General features: G+C 45.0%; 1 protein-coding gene across 2 annotated transcripts in view; it reads left to right on the forward strand.

Annotated features, from left to right (window-relative positions):
• LOC142569034 (enolase-phosphatase E1-like) overlaps positions 1-17235 on the forward strand; it is a 210137-nt gene that overhangs the window by 140096 nt on the left and 52806 nt on the right. For both annotated transcript variants that reach the window (XM_075678561.1, XM_075678560.1), the window contains one exon: positions 12812-12947. In XM_075678561.1, coding sequence (XP_075534676.1) covers positions 12812-12947 — 136 coding nt within the window. The remainder of the gene's footprint in view (positions 1-12811; positions 12948-17235) is intronic.

Genomic DNA, 17235 nt, shown 5'->3' on the forward strand with positions numbered 1-17235 from the left:
CACAAAAGTGGAAGATGTGAGAGCGGGACTTCACTGAGAAACTCTTCCACCACTCCTTCAAGGGTTTCATCCATGTAATGCTGTCAAGTCAATGTGTGATTGAAGAAGGTGAGACCGATTATGGCACCGGGGTAAATTCCGCAAAACACATTGAACGACCACTGGTACTGGTACCAATTGCACTTTACCCAGTGTGAACGGGAGTCACTCCAATAGTGTCCATTATGCAAATTTACCTGGGCGTTTCTTGGAAAGTTGGCTTCATCTGTGCATGTGATGTTACTCAAAAAGTCTGGTTCCTTATCGGCTTTTGTCAGGACCCAATTCTAGAAATCTAGGCGATTCTACAGGTCCCTATCTTCCAAACATTGGTGCTGTTTAAGGTGGTACGGATGAAAGACTGTCATTTAGGATCCTCCAAACTGATGACTTGAAAATTGGTACCTAGGTGGCCACATCCCACATGCTAACACGAGGGTTTGAGGCCATAAATGCTAGAACATCTGTGCGTAGGCTAGGACTCAAAGATGATGTCCTCTGCTGCTGTTTCTTGAAGATGGTGGTTTGTCCGAGGTTTCATAATTTCTGATGATAGTCGATGCATTTCGCCTACCACCACACTTCCATGACTGATATATATTTGTGTCCATCCTCTTGTTCCAATTTGCAGCTCCCAAGGCAAGAATCATGTTTACCTGCTGCTCATTAGAGAAAGACTTGGCGACTGGACGAAACAAAATGCACCTTTAGATCTCTGCACTGATGTTGTTAATTCACTTTTGTGGTGATAGGTTTCATGGCAAAGAAAAAAGAAAGGAACCAACCATGCACTTTATTTATGCAAAGACAACAGCTATCACAGCTTGTTTCCAGCTAACACCATACGCAACGTGTTACTTCGGCTGGGATGCGGCAGATAAAGCACTAGCTTGATCATGAAGTTTTTCTTTATTTCCTTTATTTAGTTCTGGATAACTCGGAGGGAGCCTGTTCGAGGGCACTGCTTTATGATGCAGGTGGGAGCACAGTCACATGGTATTTTTCATATTTTGTGAGGTTAATTTATCAGTCGGAAAATATTAGTGCACAATTAGTACGTTGCTGAAAATACTGCAGTTAGATGTCCCTTAGCTGTGCCTACAAAAGCCTCATTGACACATTGATAATTAAGATAGTACATCTCGAGTTAGTTATTTACCATTACCTCATTTTTTTTTCTATTCAATCCAGTCTTCAGTTTCCTCTTGGACAGAGAAGGAGACAGGACTAAAAGCTCGTAAGCTTGACAGAGGTCCTGCCTCCTTTATCAACTTGGCAGTACAGTACACAAGCAGAGATTTTCAATTTTCCAAATATTCACTGAAACAAAATAACAAAACACTTTGTAAAAAGCAGCGCTATGCATTGCAGCACAAACATAGGTATTAGAAAAACAAATAACTGGTCATGGAGAAATGAAAAAAAATAATAACAGGTATAGGTTTAAACTGAGTGCAATATTACGCAATCTTGCTAAGAAAAAATTGCTTAATAACATCACTTGAATGCTGAAAGGGGTCAAACAATTCTTTGTTTAATTTATTTATTAATACTGGAAGAGTATATGAAAGCGACTGCTCGGTATAATATGCTCTAGGCGTTGGCACTAACCAAATTTCTTTATGTCCAGTCTCAGGATATGCGTGTTTTTCTCAAGTTTTGCCAGATAACAAATATAACATTTATCACTTTGTGAAGAGCGCTTATAGATCATTAAAAGTATATAATTAAACCTAATTACAATTATAAGATATATATAAACTATAATTAAACCTAATTAAATCTTAGTAACTAAAAAATTACTGGCAGTTACTTCGCTGCACTAGAAACAATATGCACTAGGTTTTCTTTGAGCAACGCATTGCTCTTTCTTAAAATCTTGGTGCACGATAGTTAATTGGGGCACCCTGATATATTTATAACATCTGCATGCAAGTGACGATGTTTCCATCTAACAAATGTTTAAAATGAATAAAAATGTTTTTTTTTCCTGAGTTAACATTGCTCATTGGAAAGAGAAGCCATACTGAGACGCATATCATTCACGTGCATTTTACACGCCGTTGATAAAAGACTTTGCCAAAGGAGTCACTGAAGTCTGTAGGTCTTTTGCTGGGTCAAAAAAGCATCAAAAGCAATTTGAAACAAGGTGAATATACAGCGACATATTCATTCTCTAAGAATAGGCTATCCATACCCTTAGAAATAATTAGTAATTGGTTACCTCTATTAAAATATAAAATTTGTCCTCTACATGTATTTAAATAGATTGTGTATGTGCATGGTATTTGCAGTGGGAATTTAAAACAATATTGAAGTGAAGAAATACAGATGAGGCAGTCACCACTGGTGCTTCTAATGTGCTTGTCTTCCTATTGTCAGGATTTGCAAAAATAAAGCGAAACTATATACATGTGTATAAATTAAAAGCCATGAATGTCCACACTAACAGTGATGCAGTAAGCTATTAGCCACAATAAAATTTAGTGAAAAAGTAGAAGCAAGTCAAAAGAAACATCAAATGATGTGGGTGAGAAAAATCTGGTAACGACACTTTAGGTGTGTGTTTGGGCGAGGGGCTGCGACCCCCCTCCCCCCTGGACACTCTGGAGGGGGCTCGGGCACCAGAGCACCCCTCACCCCCCGCCTCCTTCGTAGTAGGCGCCTATAGTGGCCTATATTTGCTCCCATCGGAGAGCAGCGGTGGCGTAGAGGTAGAGCATCCGCCTCGCGTGCAACAGGTCCGTGGTTTGAATCCCGGTGCCGGCAATTTTCCACCGGATTAAAAAATAAATAAAAATCCGCATGTTGATAAAATTGCACAAACAGGCCTGGAGTGTGGCCTGATCCCGGTGACCAGAACCGGTAACGCACTCCCTCACCAGAGCAGGATTGGCCACCCTAGTGCAGTACTTGGCCTCAACCTCCTATATGAACACAACAATCAAACCCCGGCCCTCAGTCCCCAGCAGCTGCGAAGCAACTGACCATGGTGGCGGTCAGACCTGCGGTTCAGCAGAGGGTGCTAAGAATCCCTGGCTCCGGACAGGCCGCCATTGGAATATGAACCTGGCAACGTTTAACGCTAGAACGTTATCTAGTGAGGCGAGTCTAGCAGTGCTATTGGAGGAATTAGAGGGCAGCAAATGGGATATAATAGGGCTCAGTGAATAGCGGGCACGTCCTGTGCTACCGGGGCTTAGCGGAGAGACGAGAACTAGGAGTCGGATTCCTGATTAATAAGAATATAGCTGGTAACATACAGGAATTCTATAGCATTAACGAGAGGGTGGCAGGTCTTGTTGTGAAACTTAACAAGAGGTACAAAATGAAGATTGTACAGGTCTACGCCCCTCCATCCAGTCATGATGACCAGGAAGTCGAAAGCTTCTATGAAGACGTGGAATCGGCGATGGGTAGAGTGAAAGCTGAATACACTATACTAATGGGCGACTTTAATGCCAAGGTAGGCAAGAAGCAGGCTGGAGACAAGGCAGTGGGGGAATATGGCATAGGCACTAGGAATAGCAGGGGAGAGTTATTAGTAGAGTTTGCGTAACAGAATAATATGAGGATAATGAATACCTTCTTCCGCAAGCGGGCTAGCCGAAAGTGGACGTGGAGTAGCCCGAACGGCGAGACTAGAAATGAAATAGACTTCACACTCTGCGCTAACCCTGGCATCATACAAGATGTGGACGTGCTCGGCAAGGTGCGCTGCAGTGCCCGCAGGAAGGTAAGAACTCGAATTAGCCTAGACCTGAGGAGGGAACGGAAGAAACTGGCACATAAGAAGCCGATTAATGAGTTAGCGGTAAGAGGGAAAATAGAGGAATTCCAGATCAAGCTACAGAACAGGTATTCGGCTTTAACTCAGGAAGAGGACCTTAGTGTTGAAGCAATGAACGACAATCTTGTGGGCATCATTAAGGAGTGTGCAATGGAAGTCGGTGGTAACTCCGTTAGACAGGATACCAGTAAGCTATCGCAGGAGACGAAAGATCTGATCAAGAAACACCAATTTATGAAAGCCTCTAACCCTACAGCTAGCGCAGAACTGCCAGAACTTTCGAAGTTAATCAACAAGCGTAAGACAGCTGACATAAGGAAGTATAATATGGATAGAATTGAACATGCTCTCAGGAACGGAGGAAGCCTAAAAGCAGTAAAGAAAAAACTAGGAATTGGCAAAAATCAGATGTATGCCTTGAGAGAAAAAGCCGGCAACATCATTACTAATATGGATGAGATAGTTCAAGCGGCTGAGGAGTTCTATAGAGATTTATACAGTACCAGTGGCACCCACAACGATAACGGAAGAGAAAATAGTCTAGAGGAATTCGAAATCCCACAGGTAACGCCGGAAGACGTAAAGAAAGCCTTGGGAGATATGCAAAGGGGGAAGGCAGCTGGGGAGGATCAGGTAACAACAGATTTGTTGAAGGATGGTGGGCAGATTGTTCTAGAGAAACTGGCCACCCTGTATACGCAATGCCTCATGACCTCGAGCGTACCGCAATCTTGGAAGAACGCTAACATAATCCTAATCCATAAGAAAGGGGACACCAAAGACTTGAAAAATTATAGACCGATCAGCTTACTGTCCGTTGCCTACAAACTATTTACTAAGGTAATCGCAAATAGAATCAGGAACACCTTAGATTTCTGTCAAGCAAAGGACCAGGCAGGATTCCGTAAAGGCTATTCAACAATAGATCATATTCACACTATCAATCAGGTGATAGAGAAATGTGCGGAATATAACCAACCCTTATATATAGGTTTCATTGATTAGGAGAAAGCGTTTGATTCTGTCGAAACCTCAGCAGTCATGGAGGCATTACGGAATCAGGGTGTAGACGAGCCGTATGTAAAAATACTGAAAGATATCTATAGCGGCTCCACAGCCACCGTAGTCCTCCATAAAAAAAGCAACGAAATCCCAATAAAGAAAGGCAGGGAGATACGATCTCTCGAATGCTATTCACAGCGTGTTTACAGGAGGTATTCAGAGACCTGGATTGGGAAGAATTCGGGATAAGAGTTAATGGAGAATACCTTAGTAACTTGCGATTCGCTGATGATATTGCCTTGCTTAGTAACTCAGGGAACCAGCTGCAATGCATGCTCACTGACCTGTTGAGGCAAAGCAGAAGAGTGGGTCTAAAAATTAATCTGTAGAAAACTAAAGTAATGCTTAACAACAGTCTCGGAAGAGAACAGCAATTTACAATAGGCAGCGAGGCACTGGAAGTCGTAAGGGAATACATCTACTTAGGGCAGGTACTGACGGCGGATCCGGATCATGAGATTGAAATAATCAGAAGAATAAGAATGGGCTGGGGTGCGTTTGGCAGGCATTCTCAGATCATGAACAGCAGGTTGCCATTATCCCTCAAGAGAAAAGTATATAATAGCTGTGTCTTACCAGTACTCACCTACGGGGCAGAAACCTGGAGGCTTACGAAAAGGGTTCTACTCAAATTGAGGACAACGCAACGAGCTATGGAAAGAAGAATGATAGGTGTAACGTTAAGGGATAAGAAAAGAGCAGATTGGGTGAGGGAACAAATGCGAGTTAATGACATCTTAGTTGAAATCAAGAAAAAGAAATGGGCATGGGCAGGACATGTAATGAGGAGGGAAGATAACCGAAGGTCATTAAGGGTTACGGAGTGGATCCCAAGGGAAGGGAAGCGTAGCAGGGGGGCAGAAAGTTAGGTGGGCGGATGAGATTAAGTTTGCAGGCACGGCATGGCCACAATTAGTACATGACCGGCGTTGTTGGAGAAGTATGGGAGAGGTCTTTGCCCTGCAGTGGGCGTAACCAGGCTGATGATGATGTCATAAGAGGCTGCAAACAGTTGTGGAGAGTTTGTCACTAATATGTTCCTAAAGGTGGCTCAATGATCAGTCGTGAAATACTGTGTACGGGTTAAATGGACAGGCACTGAAGCGATGTTCAAGTCAGCAGTTGGCTAGGTTCCATGAGCATGCGTACCAAATTTTTGTGTGTGCTCGCGTGTGATTAGAGAGCTCCCAACTGTGCAATTATGCATACGTGAACGCCGAACTTGTGTATTCAGTGCGATCAACATGCCTTACGGTGGCTAATCTGGACCTATCGCACTTGCTCTTGTGCTTTCCTTACACGCGTCGCATTGTTCATTTTGATCGGTACTGTCAATGTGGGAAGGCTGTGTCCGTCAAGGCACCGACCCCACCCGGGTAATTCACAGAAGGTACCGGTATCTGAAAAATTGATTGTTTGAGAAATCGAATATTAGATATTTGACCTGTGAATAGAATTGTTCAAAAGTTTGCTATTGGATCTGAAATATAATGCTCGAGTATTCGCACACCCTTAGTCATAATGATTAGAAAGTGGCTAACGGGTATATGTGCCGAAAAGGTTAAGAATGCCAAATTTTTGAAAAAGCAAAAGCGCAAGCTGCTTTGCCACACGCCTTTGAGCCACGCAGCCAGCATCGCCAGCCTCCTTTCGAGCCTCTCATCGGAGGGGTGGAAGGGAAGAGAGGCGACATCGTGGGCCTTGTTCTTTTCCCAAGTGTTGTGCCTCTTCTTTTTGGAGCAGGAGCTAGATTAACCCTTACAGTGTCTCCATATGCGACCGCCCAGGGTAAATTTCTTTTATTGCAGATTACAATTCTTCTGAGGGAGTTGTTTAGAAAAAAAATTAACGGTAATTTTCTAATGTGACCGTAAAGTGAGAAAAAAATTTGCATTGGTAATATGTATTGTTTATTTATGAATAACAGCAATATAAAAAGGAAATAAACTTATAGGAATTAAAAATTTGCTGCACTGTTATACACACCAGTTCAAGGCTTAGAAAATGCGCACTTGAGAATATTTCGCAAGTCTCAAATGTTCCTGCTCTTACACTAATATTTACATCCATAGCATAATCGAACTGCATAGGTGAGTGCACCCAAGAAAACTGTGGTTTTGGGCCTGTTAAAAAATCAAAATGTGCGACAAACTTCCGCTGATCTTTCGTTAACCAGCGGCAATTAGTTTTTGCGAGTCTCAAAAAAGGAAACTCATGCACGGCGGCATCCTTCCTTTGCGCACCCCTGTGATCACTAAACTAGCGAGAAACAGGCGGTCCTCCTTTGAGCGATTAGTGACCAGATAGCCATCCGTTTTGCAAGGAGCCGAAACCACCCGCGGAACCCAAACCGCCGGCTGCGCGCGCGCCAATATATGGATGTGCCGAAGCAAACTAGCTCTAAAACAAACCATGCAACGAAAACTGAGAGGGAGGCGCACGAAAAACAAAAAAAATTTCCCTCTATTCTCATACGGTGGCAGCACATGCCAGGAAAGAAAAAGTTCGGAAATTTGCGCGCTCTTTAAACGTACCGACGGCACCGTACGTATACTGCATCGACCATTTTGGACTTGTTCACGGCGCTGTTATTTACGTCATTGACCCTGAAAGGGTTAAATTGTTATGTTCAATAATGCCACCTGGGAACATTGTAGTAAGCGGTTTATTTTACCTTAGAACATTCACAAAAGTTCACTGTTCAGCAGCTGCTCGTTTTGTTGCCTACAGGCAACATACCGTATTTACTCAAATTTAGGCTGACTGACCCCGATTCTAAGCCGACCCCCTAAAGTCCGAAGCCAACAAAACAGAATATATTACCTCGAATGTAGGCCGAACAAAAAAAGCAAGGACAGCGTTCACAAAATGCAAACAGCATTTATTGAATCTGAATGTGCAGAGCTCATTCAACGTCGTCGCTGCTAGACTCGTCACTGCCTCCTTCAAACAGTGCACTATCTTCGGTACCGTCAAGTGCATTAGATATGCTGTACTTTCTAAAGGCGCGCACGATCAAAGTACCTGAGATGTCGTCCCACGCTGCAGCTTCCCAGCCCGCCAGCTGCGATAGCGATGTACGTTTGATGCGCCCGTTGCCGTTAACATATGGTCTTCGTCAGCCAACCAGTCCGTGTAATATTTCCGCAGACAATCCTTGAAAGGTTTGTTGATGCAGACATCAAGTGGCTGCAACTGGCCCGTCATGCCAGCGAGGTCCGTGTTCACTTGGGCGAGCGCACCCTTCACGTTGTGGTCAAGTGCCCACGGTAAGAGTCGACGACAAGGAGCATGTTCCTTGTCAAAAGGGCTCCTGGACGCCGTCACCACACAATCTTAACCCACTCTTCTACCATCACACCCGTCACCCACCCGTTCTCATTTCCCTGCACAATGACATTTCTTGGGAAAGTTTCTCGAGCAGGCAGTGTCTTCCTTTTAAATATCATATAAGGAGGGAGTTTGTCCATCAGCTGTGCAGCACAGCATCACAGTTGCGCGCTGCTTCTCGTAGCCCGCAGAGCACACCTTCACCTCCTTGGCACCCTTTTCATTCATGATGTACGCCACTGGCATATCAAAATACACAGCCGTCTGGTCGGCGTTGCCGATTTGTCTAAGGTTGTAGCCTGCCGCTTCTCTCTTTCGCAGCACGTAGCGCTGAAAAGCTATCAGCTTTTCTTCAAAATCGCGCAGCTTCTGGGTGATTAAAGTACGACGTCGGAGCCTCGGAGGCTGAAGCCGAAGCGCTTCATGAATTTCTGAAGCCAGCCCCAGCTGGCTTTGAAATCCTTTGGCGTTAGGCCTCGCTCTGAAAGTTCCCTAGCTTTCGCTTGGAGCACTTCTGTTGTCACTGGAAGGGCAGTTGCTCTCTGCGTCCGGATAAAGTCCGCCAAAAGGCCCAAAACTCTCTCCTCTTTGTGGTGACGACCTTTCTTTGGTCCGCTAAATGCCATCCTCGTTGCGGCGCACGCAAAAAGCTGCTGTCGTCCCCTCCATCGACGGACGTTTTTCTTGTTGACGCCGAAGTCCCGCCCGGCTTGAAGGTTCGACGATGCCTCTGCGGCTATCACAACTTTTCGCTTGAAAGCGGCACTGTAGTGGCCTCTCCTGCTTGGTGCCATCGCGATAACACCATGGGCCGATAACACCGATACGGCCGACACGACACAGGTCGAAATGGCGACCTCGCGTGTGTACGGTTGGCTACTGGCACAGCGGCTGCGATACTGACTTTTCTAGATGGCGCTAGCTATGCACCATATTTAGCAGTTTCAATGAAAAAACTGGCGCGTTTCTTTATAATCCTCGAATCTAAGCCGATCCTAGAGTTTGGAATATGATTATTTGAAAAAAAAAACTATCGGCCTAGATTCGAATAGATACGGTACTATAAAATATATTTTTTTCTTGCCGCTAAACGTCTTCAGCCAACACAAGCAGCAAGCGTCAAGGCGGAACCGCATGGCGCGATTTCAGGCGCGATTGACGCGCGGGTGGTGGGACGCGCGCGTCAGTTTGACGCGTGCCCAGCATGATCCGTCACGAAATCGCGCCGCCGCGTGCTGCTGCTCGGAGTAGTAAAAAACGAGACGCGCGGCGTGTCCACCGATCAGAGTTCAGGTAAGTCACGTGGAATTTGGTCACGTGGCATTTTTGGTTCTTTTTTTTGCCACCACATGGCACTGCTCTCTGCGCATCTCTAGTGTTCCTGTATAGGATATACAGGAACACTAGGCATCTCGACGGAACCTCCTTGGCGGATTTTTTTTTTTCTCGGCAGAACTGGCGCGCGCGCGTCAAGGAAAAACGTGCTACCATGATTTCGTTCGCGCATCGTGTTCACCTAAAATGAACAAAGCAACCTTCAACGAGGCCCTAATAACTAAAGATGGAGAAGCGTCGCGGCTCGTCGCTAATACTGGCAAGACAATTTGCTAATAATATTACCAGTGTATGGTGCTCGCTCTCTTCTCAACCAAGCAGGCCGCACCCACATGTACCTCCTGACCCGCATTTTTTCTTGCTTCAGTATCAGCATCCCCCTTAATAGTAGCAATCGCCTCTTCTGCTCGGTAGTAAGCGGCCGACCATCCTTTTTATATGTGAAGTTGTAAACAAGCAGCGGCTTCTCAGCATGCGGGAGGGACATAGTCGCAGTTTCGCACACAATATTGCTGCTTGAAATTAAGCTTGATAAATACACTTCGGAAAGAAATGTCGCTGTCTAATTACACTCAGATTATTTTTATTGTAGTGTCCTGTCGTCTTTCCTGTGTCTGTCTTTTTGCGCTAAACAAAGTATTCATGGATTCGCACCAACTAGCCCGCCAACGCATTGCGCCGCTCCTTTTTTTCGTACGGGTGCTCGCACGTCGGCAGCAACGCGGGCGTTTGCCGCCCGTCACGTTTTTCGCTCGCGAAAAACACGCCATGTGGTTCCAGCTTCATTTGTTGGTTTAGAGCAGGAACATTGGACGAGGATGAAGAAGTTTGACACACAACTCGCTTTCTTTTGAAAACAGTCTGAGGAGACAGACCAATGCAAGGTCTCTCTGGCTGCACTATTATCACACGTGTGATATAAAGCAAATTAAATGAACACCTATGGTTCACACATAGCTCGAAAGCTGTCTGTACGAATTCCAAACAAAGCTTTTAGTCGCTTGGAATGAAGCCCACTTCCAGTTTTCTGCCTGCGGTTTCCCCCCTATTGCTGAAAAAGCTCTCGCAACATTTTAATTTTTTTCATTGATTATGCTTATTTTTGACGTGCCTGGTACATGTAGATCGACAATAAACATTATTTTTCATATTTATATGTGTTGTCATTAATGAAAAGGTTCAAACCAGTAATGCTGTAATTGGTATCGGCAGTACTTCTCTTTCTCTAAGTAAAATGTTTAGATGTTTGTACCCTCTGCTTTTTTTGTGCAACCCAGTTATAACAGTGAAGTTTTCTTAGCACTTAAATATTTGTTATAAGTGTGCTGAACTTCATATACACACCTAATGGGCCTACGAGGAAATGAACAAGAAGAAAAGGGATTAACCGAGGGGCCCGATTTTTATTAGTCGTATCATAAATGTGCTAATCATTTCCTCGTATCATAAGAAGCCAACAAGCACTGACACCAAGGACAACATAGGGGAAATTACTTGTGCTTAATAAATGAAATAAAGAAACGATAAATTAATCGAAATGAAAGTGGATGAAAAAACAACTTGCCACAGGTGGGGAACAATACCACGACCTTCGCATATCACGTGCGATGCTCTACCAATTGAGCTACCGTGGCGCCGTTTCCTCGTCCACTTTCTTGGGTATTTATGTTTTCTGGGAGAACCCTGGGAGTGTTAACCATCGCCACCACTCACAGACCTTACGTCCTCTCCGCCGCAAGCATCATGAGAACATGATCTTTTTGGGTAAAGGCGACTGGTCAATAAACCCACACATGGTACCTGAAGGTATCAGTGTTTGCCGGATTTCATTCCACTTTCATTTCGATTAATTTATCGTTTCTTTATTTCATTTATTAAGCACAAGTAATTTCCCCTATGTTGTCCTTGGTGTCTGCTTTTGTTGGCTTGTTATGATATGAGGAAATGATTAGCACATTTCATGGCGCGCTGCAAAAATAACACTCTGGTCACGTGGGCAAATTCATTGAGCATTGAGGGTACTCAACTGCAGCAAATATCACTTTGTTGGTGCACTGCTGCATGGGGAAGGAAGGTGTCATGTGGAATTGATGGCAGTGTTGATGAATAAATTAGAAGGGTCAACATATATTTAGTGTAAATTTCAGTTTATGTACTGTAATTAATTACAAATGCACTTGCATGCTCAATCACCTCAAGCCAACACGAGACTGCATTTCAACAAAGGCAAGCAATGTAAGAGTGGCAATTTCCATCCACTGCGGATGGCATAGGAATGCTCACACATCTTAAATCGCAAAACAGTAGTTTCACATTTAGTGCTGATCTCATATCAAATATTTCTCAACTTTGAAGTTCTGCTGTGGAAGCTGCACACTTTGACACAGTAAAGTAAGTTCGAGAAATGCACTTGCTCCTGAGTACAGTCTACAGCGAATGCCATCTCCTTTTGTCAGCTCATGAATGACACAAATGGCAAAGTGCACTTGTGTAAGGTGACATTGAATGTGCCTGCCTGACAGGGGTATGAGATGTGTACATGTGCCATTAACGTTTGTTTCCCACACACTACAGTACAGCGGAATCTTGTTAATTCAAATCCACTTGATTCCAACTTTCGGTTTATTTGAACTGATGCTGTGGTCCTGCCAGAATTGTGGGTATTTCAATGTGCGAAAACACCTGGTAATTTGAATGCATAAGCTTTTAACGACATTTAATTTGAATATGCCACACCACCGACCTTGCTCTCAGCAGTGTGCTAACTTGTGTGGTGGTGCTTCTGACTGGGCATTGTGGCCACGCAGCGGTCGCTGCTCCCGTCTGCCATTGCAAGTAATGCATTAAAAAAAAAATTAACAGTAACGTTGGGGCACAGGCCACATGCAAATTTTGCCATGAAGTGCAGCTACACAGCAGCGATAATGCTCCTAGAAGTGTGGCTTCACAACAGCACGTGCCGCGTTGCCTCGAAGCCACACTTCCGGAACTCAACACTCGTGCAATAGCTCAATGCACATGCGCTGCCTAATGGAGCGGTGCATGTGAGTCCTCTATTCAATGAGCTTCCATCGTATTTTCTGTCATATTTAAGTCCATTTAATTTGAATAAATTTTTGGGCCTCTTCAAATTCAAATTATTCAGATTTGACTGTGTTTTTGAAAGCTCTCTGCCCATCAAACCTTCCTGCATACACAGTGTAAGTCAGGACAATGCCCAAGTTATTTTCCTTATCATTGTTACTTTGCTTTTAGGCTCTACCCGGACGTGGTGCCCACATTGAGTACATGGAAGTCTAGGCAGGGTCTGATACTTGCCATCTACTCATCAGGCAGCGTGCAGGCTCAACGGCTGCTGTTCAGCCACACCACCGAGGGCGATGTCACGACGGTCAGTGCCTGTACAGGGGCTGCAGTGGTAGACGCTAGTGACTGTGTACAAAAAGGAACTTGCCGAACAGTTTAGTGTCAACAACGGTTTGCTGGGTGTACCTGGAAATGGGGCAACTCGTTCCCAGGTTATTTTCCCCCTGGCAGCTTGTTTGCTCACCTACGTGACAACAATAACGACAAGCATAGTTGGTGGTCGGATGCCACCAACTATGCTTGAATGCCACGGCTCAAGTCCATGATACATTTAGACGTATGTTGTACGCCCTTCAGATCATGAGTTAAGATACTGTCCATAATTTGTCCAAGTACTGTCCATAAATGTGTCAGAAGTAACAATTTTATTGCAAGACTCTGCGGGCTCCGTTGAAAGAAAATTGAGATGGCAGAACGATTCTTTATGCAAGTTTTAGTGACTTTGCAGAATTACAGAGTAATTAAATGTAGGCTTATTTTTAGTCAGATGTGTTTCTTTTTCCACGAAACTTACTGCACGGTCACAGAACGTGCAAAATTAATTTATTGGATGCATGCGTTACGAGAAAGGAAAAACTGTTGCCATTTTTTATTTTTCTACATTTTCACCATGGGTAGACAGAACACACTATGTTGAACACCCCATGAAAAATAATGGTGGTGTTGATTCTACTTCGCTCTTTTTGTTGTTTTGCGCTGCCTTTACTTTATGATAGCACCTTCAGGCAGAATGGATGTGTGTAGTGATAGCTGGCACATTGAAGTCAAATGGACGCACATTGAGCATGAAGAGGGTTCAATTTACCCAATGTCTGCAGCTTTTTTTCTTGCTGCTACTGGCTAAAACAGGCAAAAACAAGTTGCAATGCAACTGCAAACACTGTTACTGAATGGGATGCTACACTCCCAAGCACTTGGATAAGCGGTCGCAGCCACAGCCCGAGAACTGGGCCACCACAATAGCCTAGTGGCTATGGTGTGGCACTGCCAAGCTTGGGGTCGATTCAAGCTGTGGTGGCCACATTTCAATCGTGTGGAATGCTGAAACATTTATGCACTTAGGTTTAGGTGCACGTTAAAGAACACCAGGTGGTAAGAAAAAATTTGTGGGGCCACAACATCGATATGGGGACGGATTACCAGCAAAGCTGTTTAGGTTGCATACATTGGCTGCATACATTATGAAATAATACATTTATTTCATATTGCACCACACTACGCCAACACAAGTGCCGTCATGTTCAGCACACCTCCCATGCATCTGCCATAGCTGCACCGGCACCTTCGACGTGCGCGTGACGTTATAACCACAGATGCGCAGGCAACATGCACGGAGCCGTCATCGCACTCTTTCCCCCTTTGATTATTCATCATATAGGGTTTAAAACAAATAAAGCGCGGGAGGACCAACTTGCTACACTAATCGCACTTTCTTATATATAAGTAGAACCTCGTTGATACATTCCTGTTACGTATGTTTTTCCAGCACCAACGTTTGCAATGGGGAACACAAAAAATGACCCAATAAAGTTGCGCTTATCTTTTACCGGGTCACACGTTCCTGGAAAGCACGATTTTTCGGCACCAACACTCAGTACGTTGCCAAACTGCGATCGTGTGATACGTTTTCCAGCCGCTAGATCCCGTGTGAACAAGAAAATGTGCGAGGTGTGCGCAATCGTGAACAGTATATAGCTGCCCACCACGGCAGTTTCACTGCAATACTCACCTGCCTGTTTCACGTGAAAACGCCGGCATGCACTCACATTTCTCATTTCAGTACCAGCAAATCTTCTCCGGGGTTGTCACACGTGGTATTCACAGCTATCACCGCCATTCCTATTGCGATAAGCATCTTCGCCTATCTGTTTCACAGTGCGAGGAGCCATCGGAAGCGTAGTACACGCTTTTAACAGGTGATAAGCAAAATGCGCTGCCGTTCCCTGCTGCAGACTGCGATTGTATACGTTTTCCAGCTGTAGAGCCCATGTGAACAAGAAGAAGCGCAAGGCGCACGCAATTGGGAACAGTATATAGCCATTCATCTCTCGTGCGAACGACGCCGTGCACAGTTTCTTATTCCAGAAAATGTCCGTCCGGGTCGTCACATGCTGTGTACCCAGCTATCACCACCGAACCCATTGTGATAAGCATGTTCACCTATCTGTTTTACAGCGTGTGGCGCATAGTGCCGTTGGGAGTGTACTGCACGCTTTCAGTAGGCAATAATCCAAACGCGCTACCATTCCGTACTGCAGGCGGAGCGATGTGGGCATCACGTATCGCTTCGGTGGCATCTGGTGGTGCCCACCAGCTCGATTTCATTTCGGTTTCCTGTCACCCTTTTAAAATGCCATGCAATAGGAAAACAAAACACGTCTCGGGCCGCTGGAGCAACAGAAAGCCGCCATGCAACGTTGGTAATGGCAATGCAACATGCTCTTATGGAGGAGCATCCAAGCTCCGAGGAAACGTTTTGGATCATATTCATTAGTGAAATGGTGTGCGTACGAATAACATGCATGCAATAATTTTATTTTTGTAGTATGTCTAATTATTCATCTTCTACAAAACTTCGTAGCCCACCAGGACCTGGATTTTAAGGGGCTGCGCTGCCACGGAGGCAAGCACACTAAGAAGAGAATAACCGTGCTCCTGTGAGCTAATATGGATTGTTCAGACAAGCAGCTGCTTTTTGTCATAAAGAAACTGCCAAACCACGCTGCTTCAAAGGAAACCTGAGCCTTCCCGTGAAGTACGTAGCCAGTACTCGGACGTGGATGACCCGGGCTATGGCTATTTGGGACATAGGCAAGCAAGGCCGAAAGGTTTGTCTACTTTTAGACAATTGTTCAGTCCACATCATAGAGGACGCTGAGCTGGAAAACGTGCAGTTAAAGTTTTTCCCACCGAACTCCACCTCTATCATGCCACACCTCGACCATGCCACACCTCGACCAAGGAGTCATGCAGAGTGTCAAGCGGGCCTATTATTAGCACCTTATTCAAAGGCTGCTTCTGAACACGCAGTTGGGCCGCAAAACAGAAGTGGTCCTCTTTATGGAGCTCCAAATGATTGCCACTTCGTGGTGTGCAACGAGAAGTGCCATAACCTGCAACTGCACAGACTGCTGAGACTTTGGACTCTGCGAACGAAGCTAGTGATGGAGATGGATCATCATCTGATGAAGTCGCAGCCGCGTAGGCAGCCATGCAGGAAAATGGAGATGTGCCTGCCGATGTACATCCCAACGAGTACATCCAAGCTTACTAGAGTGTGGTGGTGCGCGAAGCTTTGACAGACCAAGAAATCCTGAACAGTGTCCGGGAAGACTGTGTTTCCTCCAACAAAGATGAAGCAGCTGCGCTATGTGAGCCCAGACCACTGACATTGCAGGTCATGAACGCATTTGATACAATCAGGCATTGTATCGAGTCCCAGGACGACAGCAAGGCAATCGCTCTGCTGGCAGTATGTGACAGTCGTTTTGTACCATCGCTTGGCAAGAAGTGTAAACAAGCTAAGCTGACTGATCTTTGGAATTAAAGCTTGATTTTTGCGCCAGCGAGTCACGTGTTGCCTATGTATTTGTTAATAACACAACAAATTTCCGTGACAAAAAATTTTTTCTCGTGCCCCATCAATTTCGTCGTTGTGGGATTCAGCTGTGTGTGTGTGTTGATACAAGGCAGAAACCATCTTTAAACAATGCGTGCAGGTTTGTGTGCCTTCCAAGAGGACAATGGCGTATTAGTGAAAAAGACGAAGACATAAGGGCATGGGCATTCGCCGCACACCCTCGCATTGTAGGTGACTGTTGTTGTGAAATGCAAGAAGAAGAGATGAAGCGACGCTCAAGAAAGAAAGAGAACGCATTCTTATCTCCTGTTCGGAACGCGGCAGTTGACTTTTTGTTTACTCCCCGGGCACAAGTTAGCCCACAATAAATAGTTGCATCTGAACTCCTTGAACTGTTCGTTATAATTCTGGTGGAGGTTTCCAGCGCCATTCGAGTTGGAGAAAGCAACCCAGAGACACGCCATTTCAGAACCAAAGAGCTCGCGCCTGTCCACTAGCACACAAGCTGTCGCCTACGTGGTGAGCCACCTGTTTCCTCTTTTGCCGGCGCCAACTAGAGCAGCAGCAGCAGACAATAGCGAAATGACATCCCAGACCCCCTCAACCCGCATCGTCGTTGATCAGCTGCAGACACTTGAGCCTTTCCACGGCAACACCTTTGAAGACACTGAGGGCTGGTTAGAAGTCTTTGAGCGCATCGCGGACTACAGTGGATGGGATGAAAACCAGAAGC

Source organism: Dermacentor variabilis, unplaced genomic scaffold (genome assembly GCF_050947875.1).
Source record: "Dermacentor variabilis isolate Ectoservices unplaced genomic scaffold, ASM5094787v1 scaffold_38, whole genome shotgun sequence".
NCBI classification, from domain to species: Eukaryota; Metazoa; Arthropoda; class Arachnida; order Ixodida; family Ixodidae; genus Dermacentor; species Dermacentor variabilis.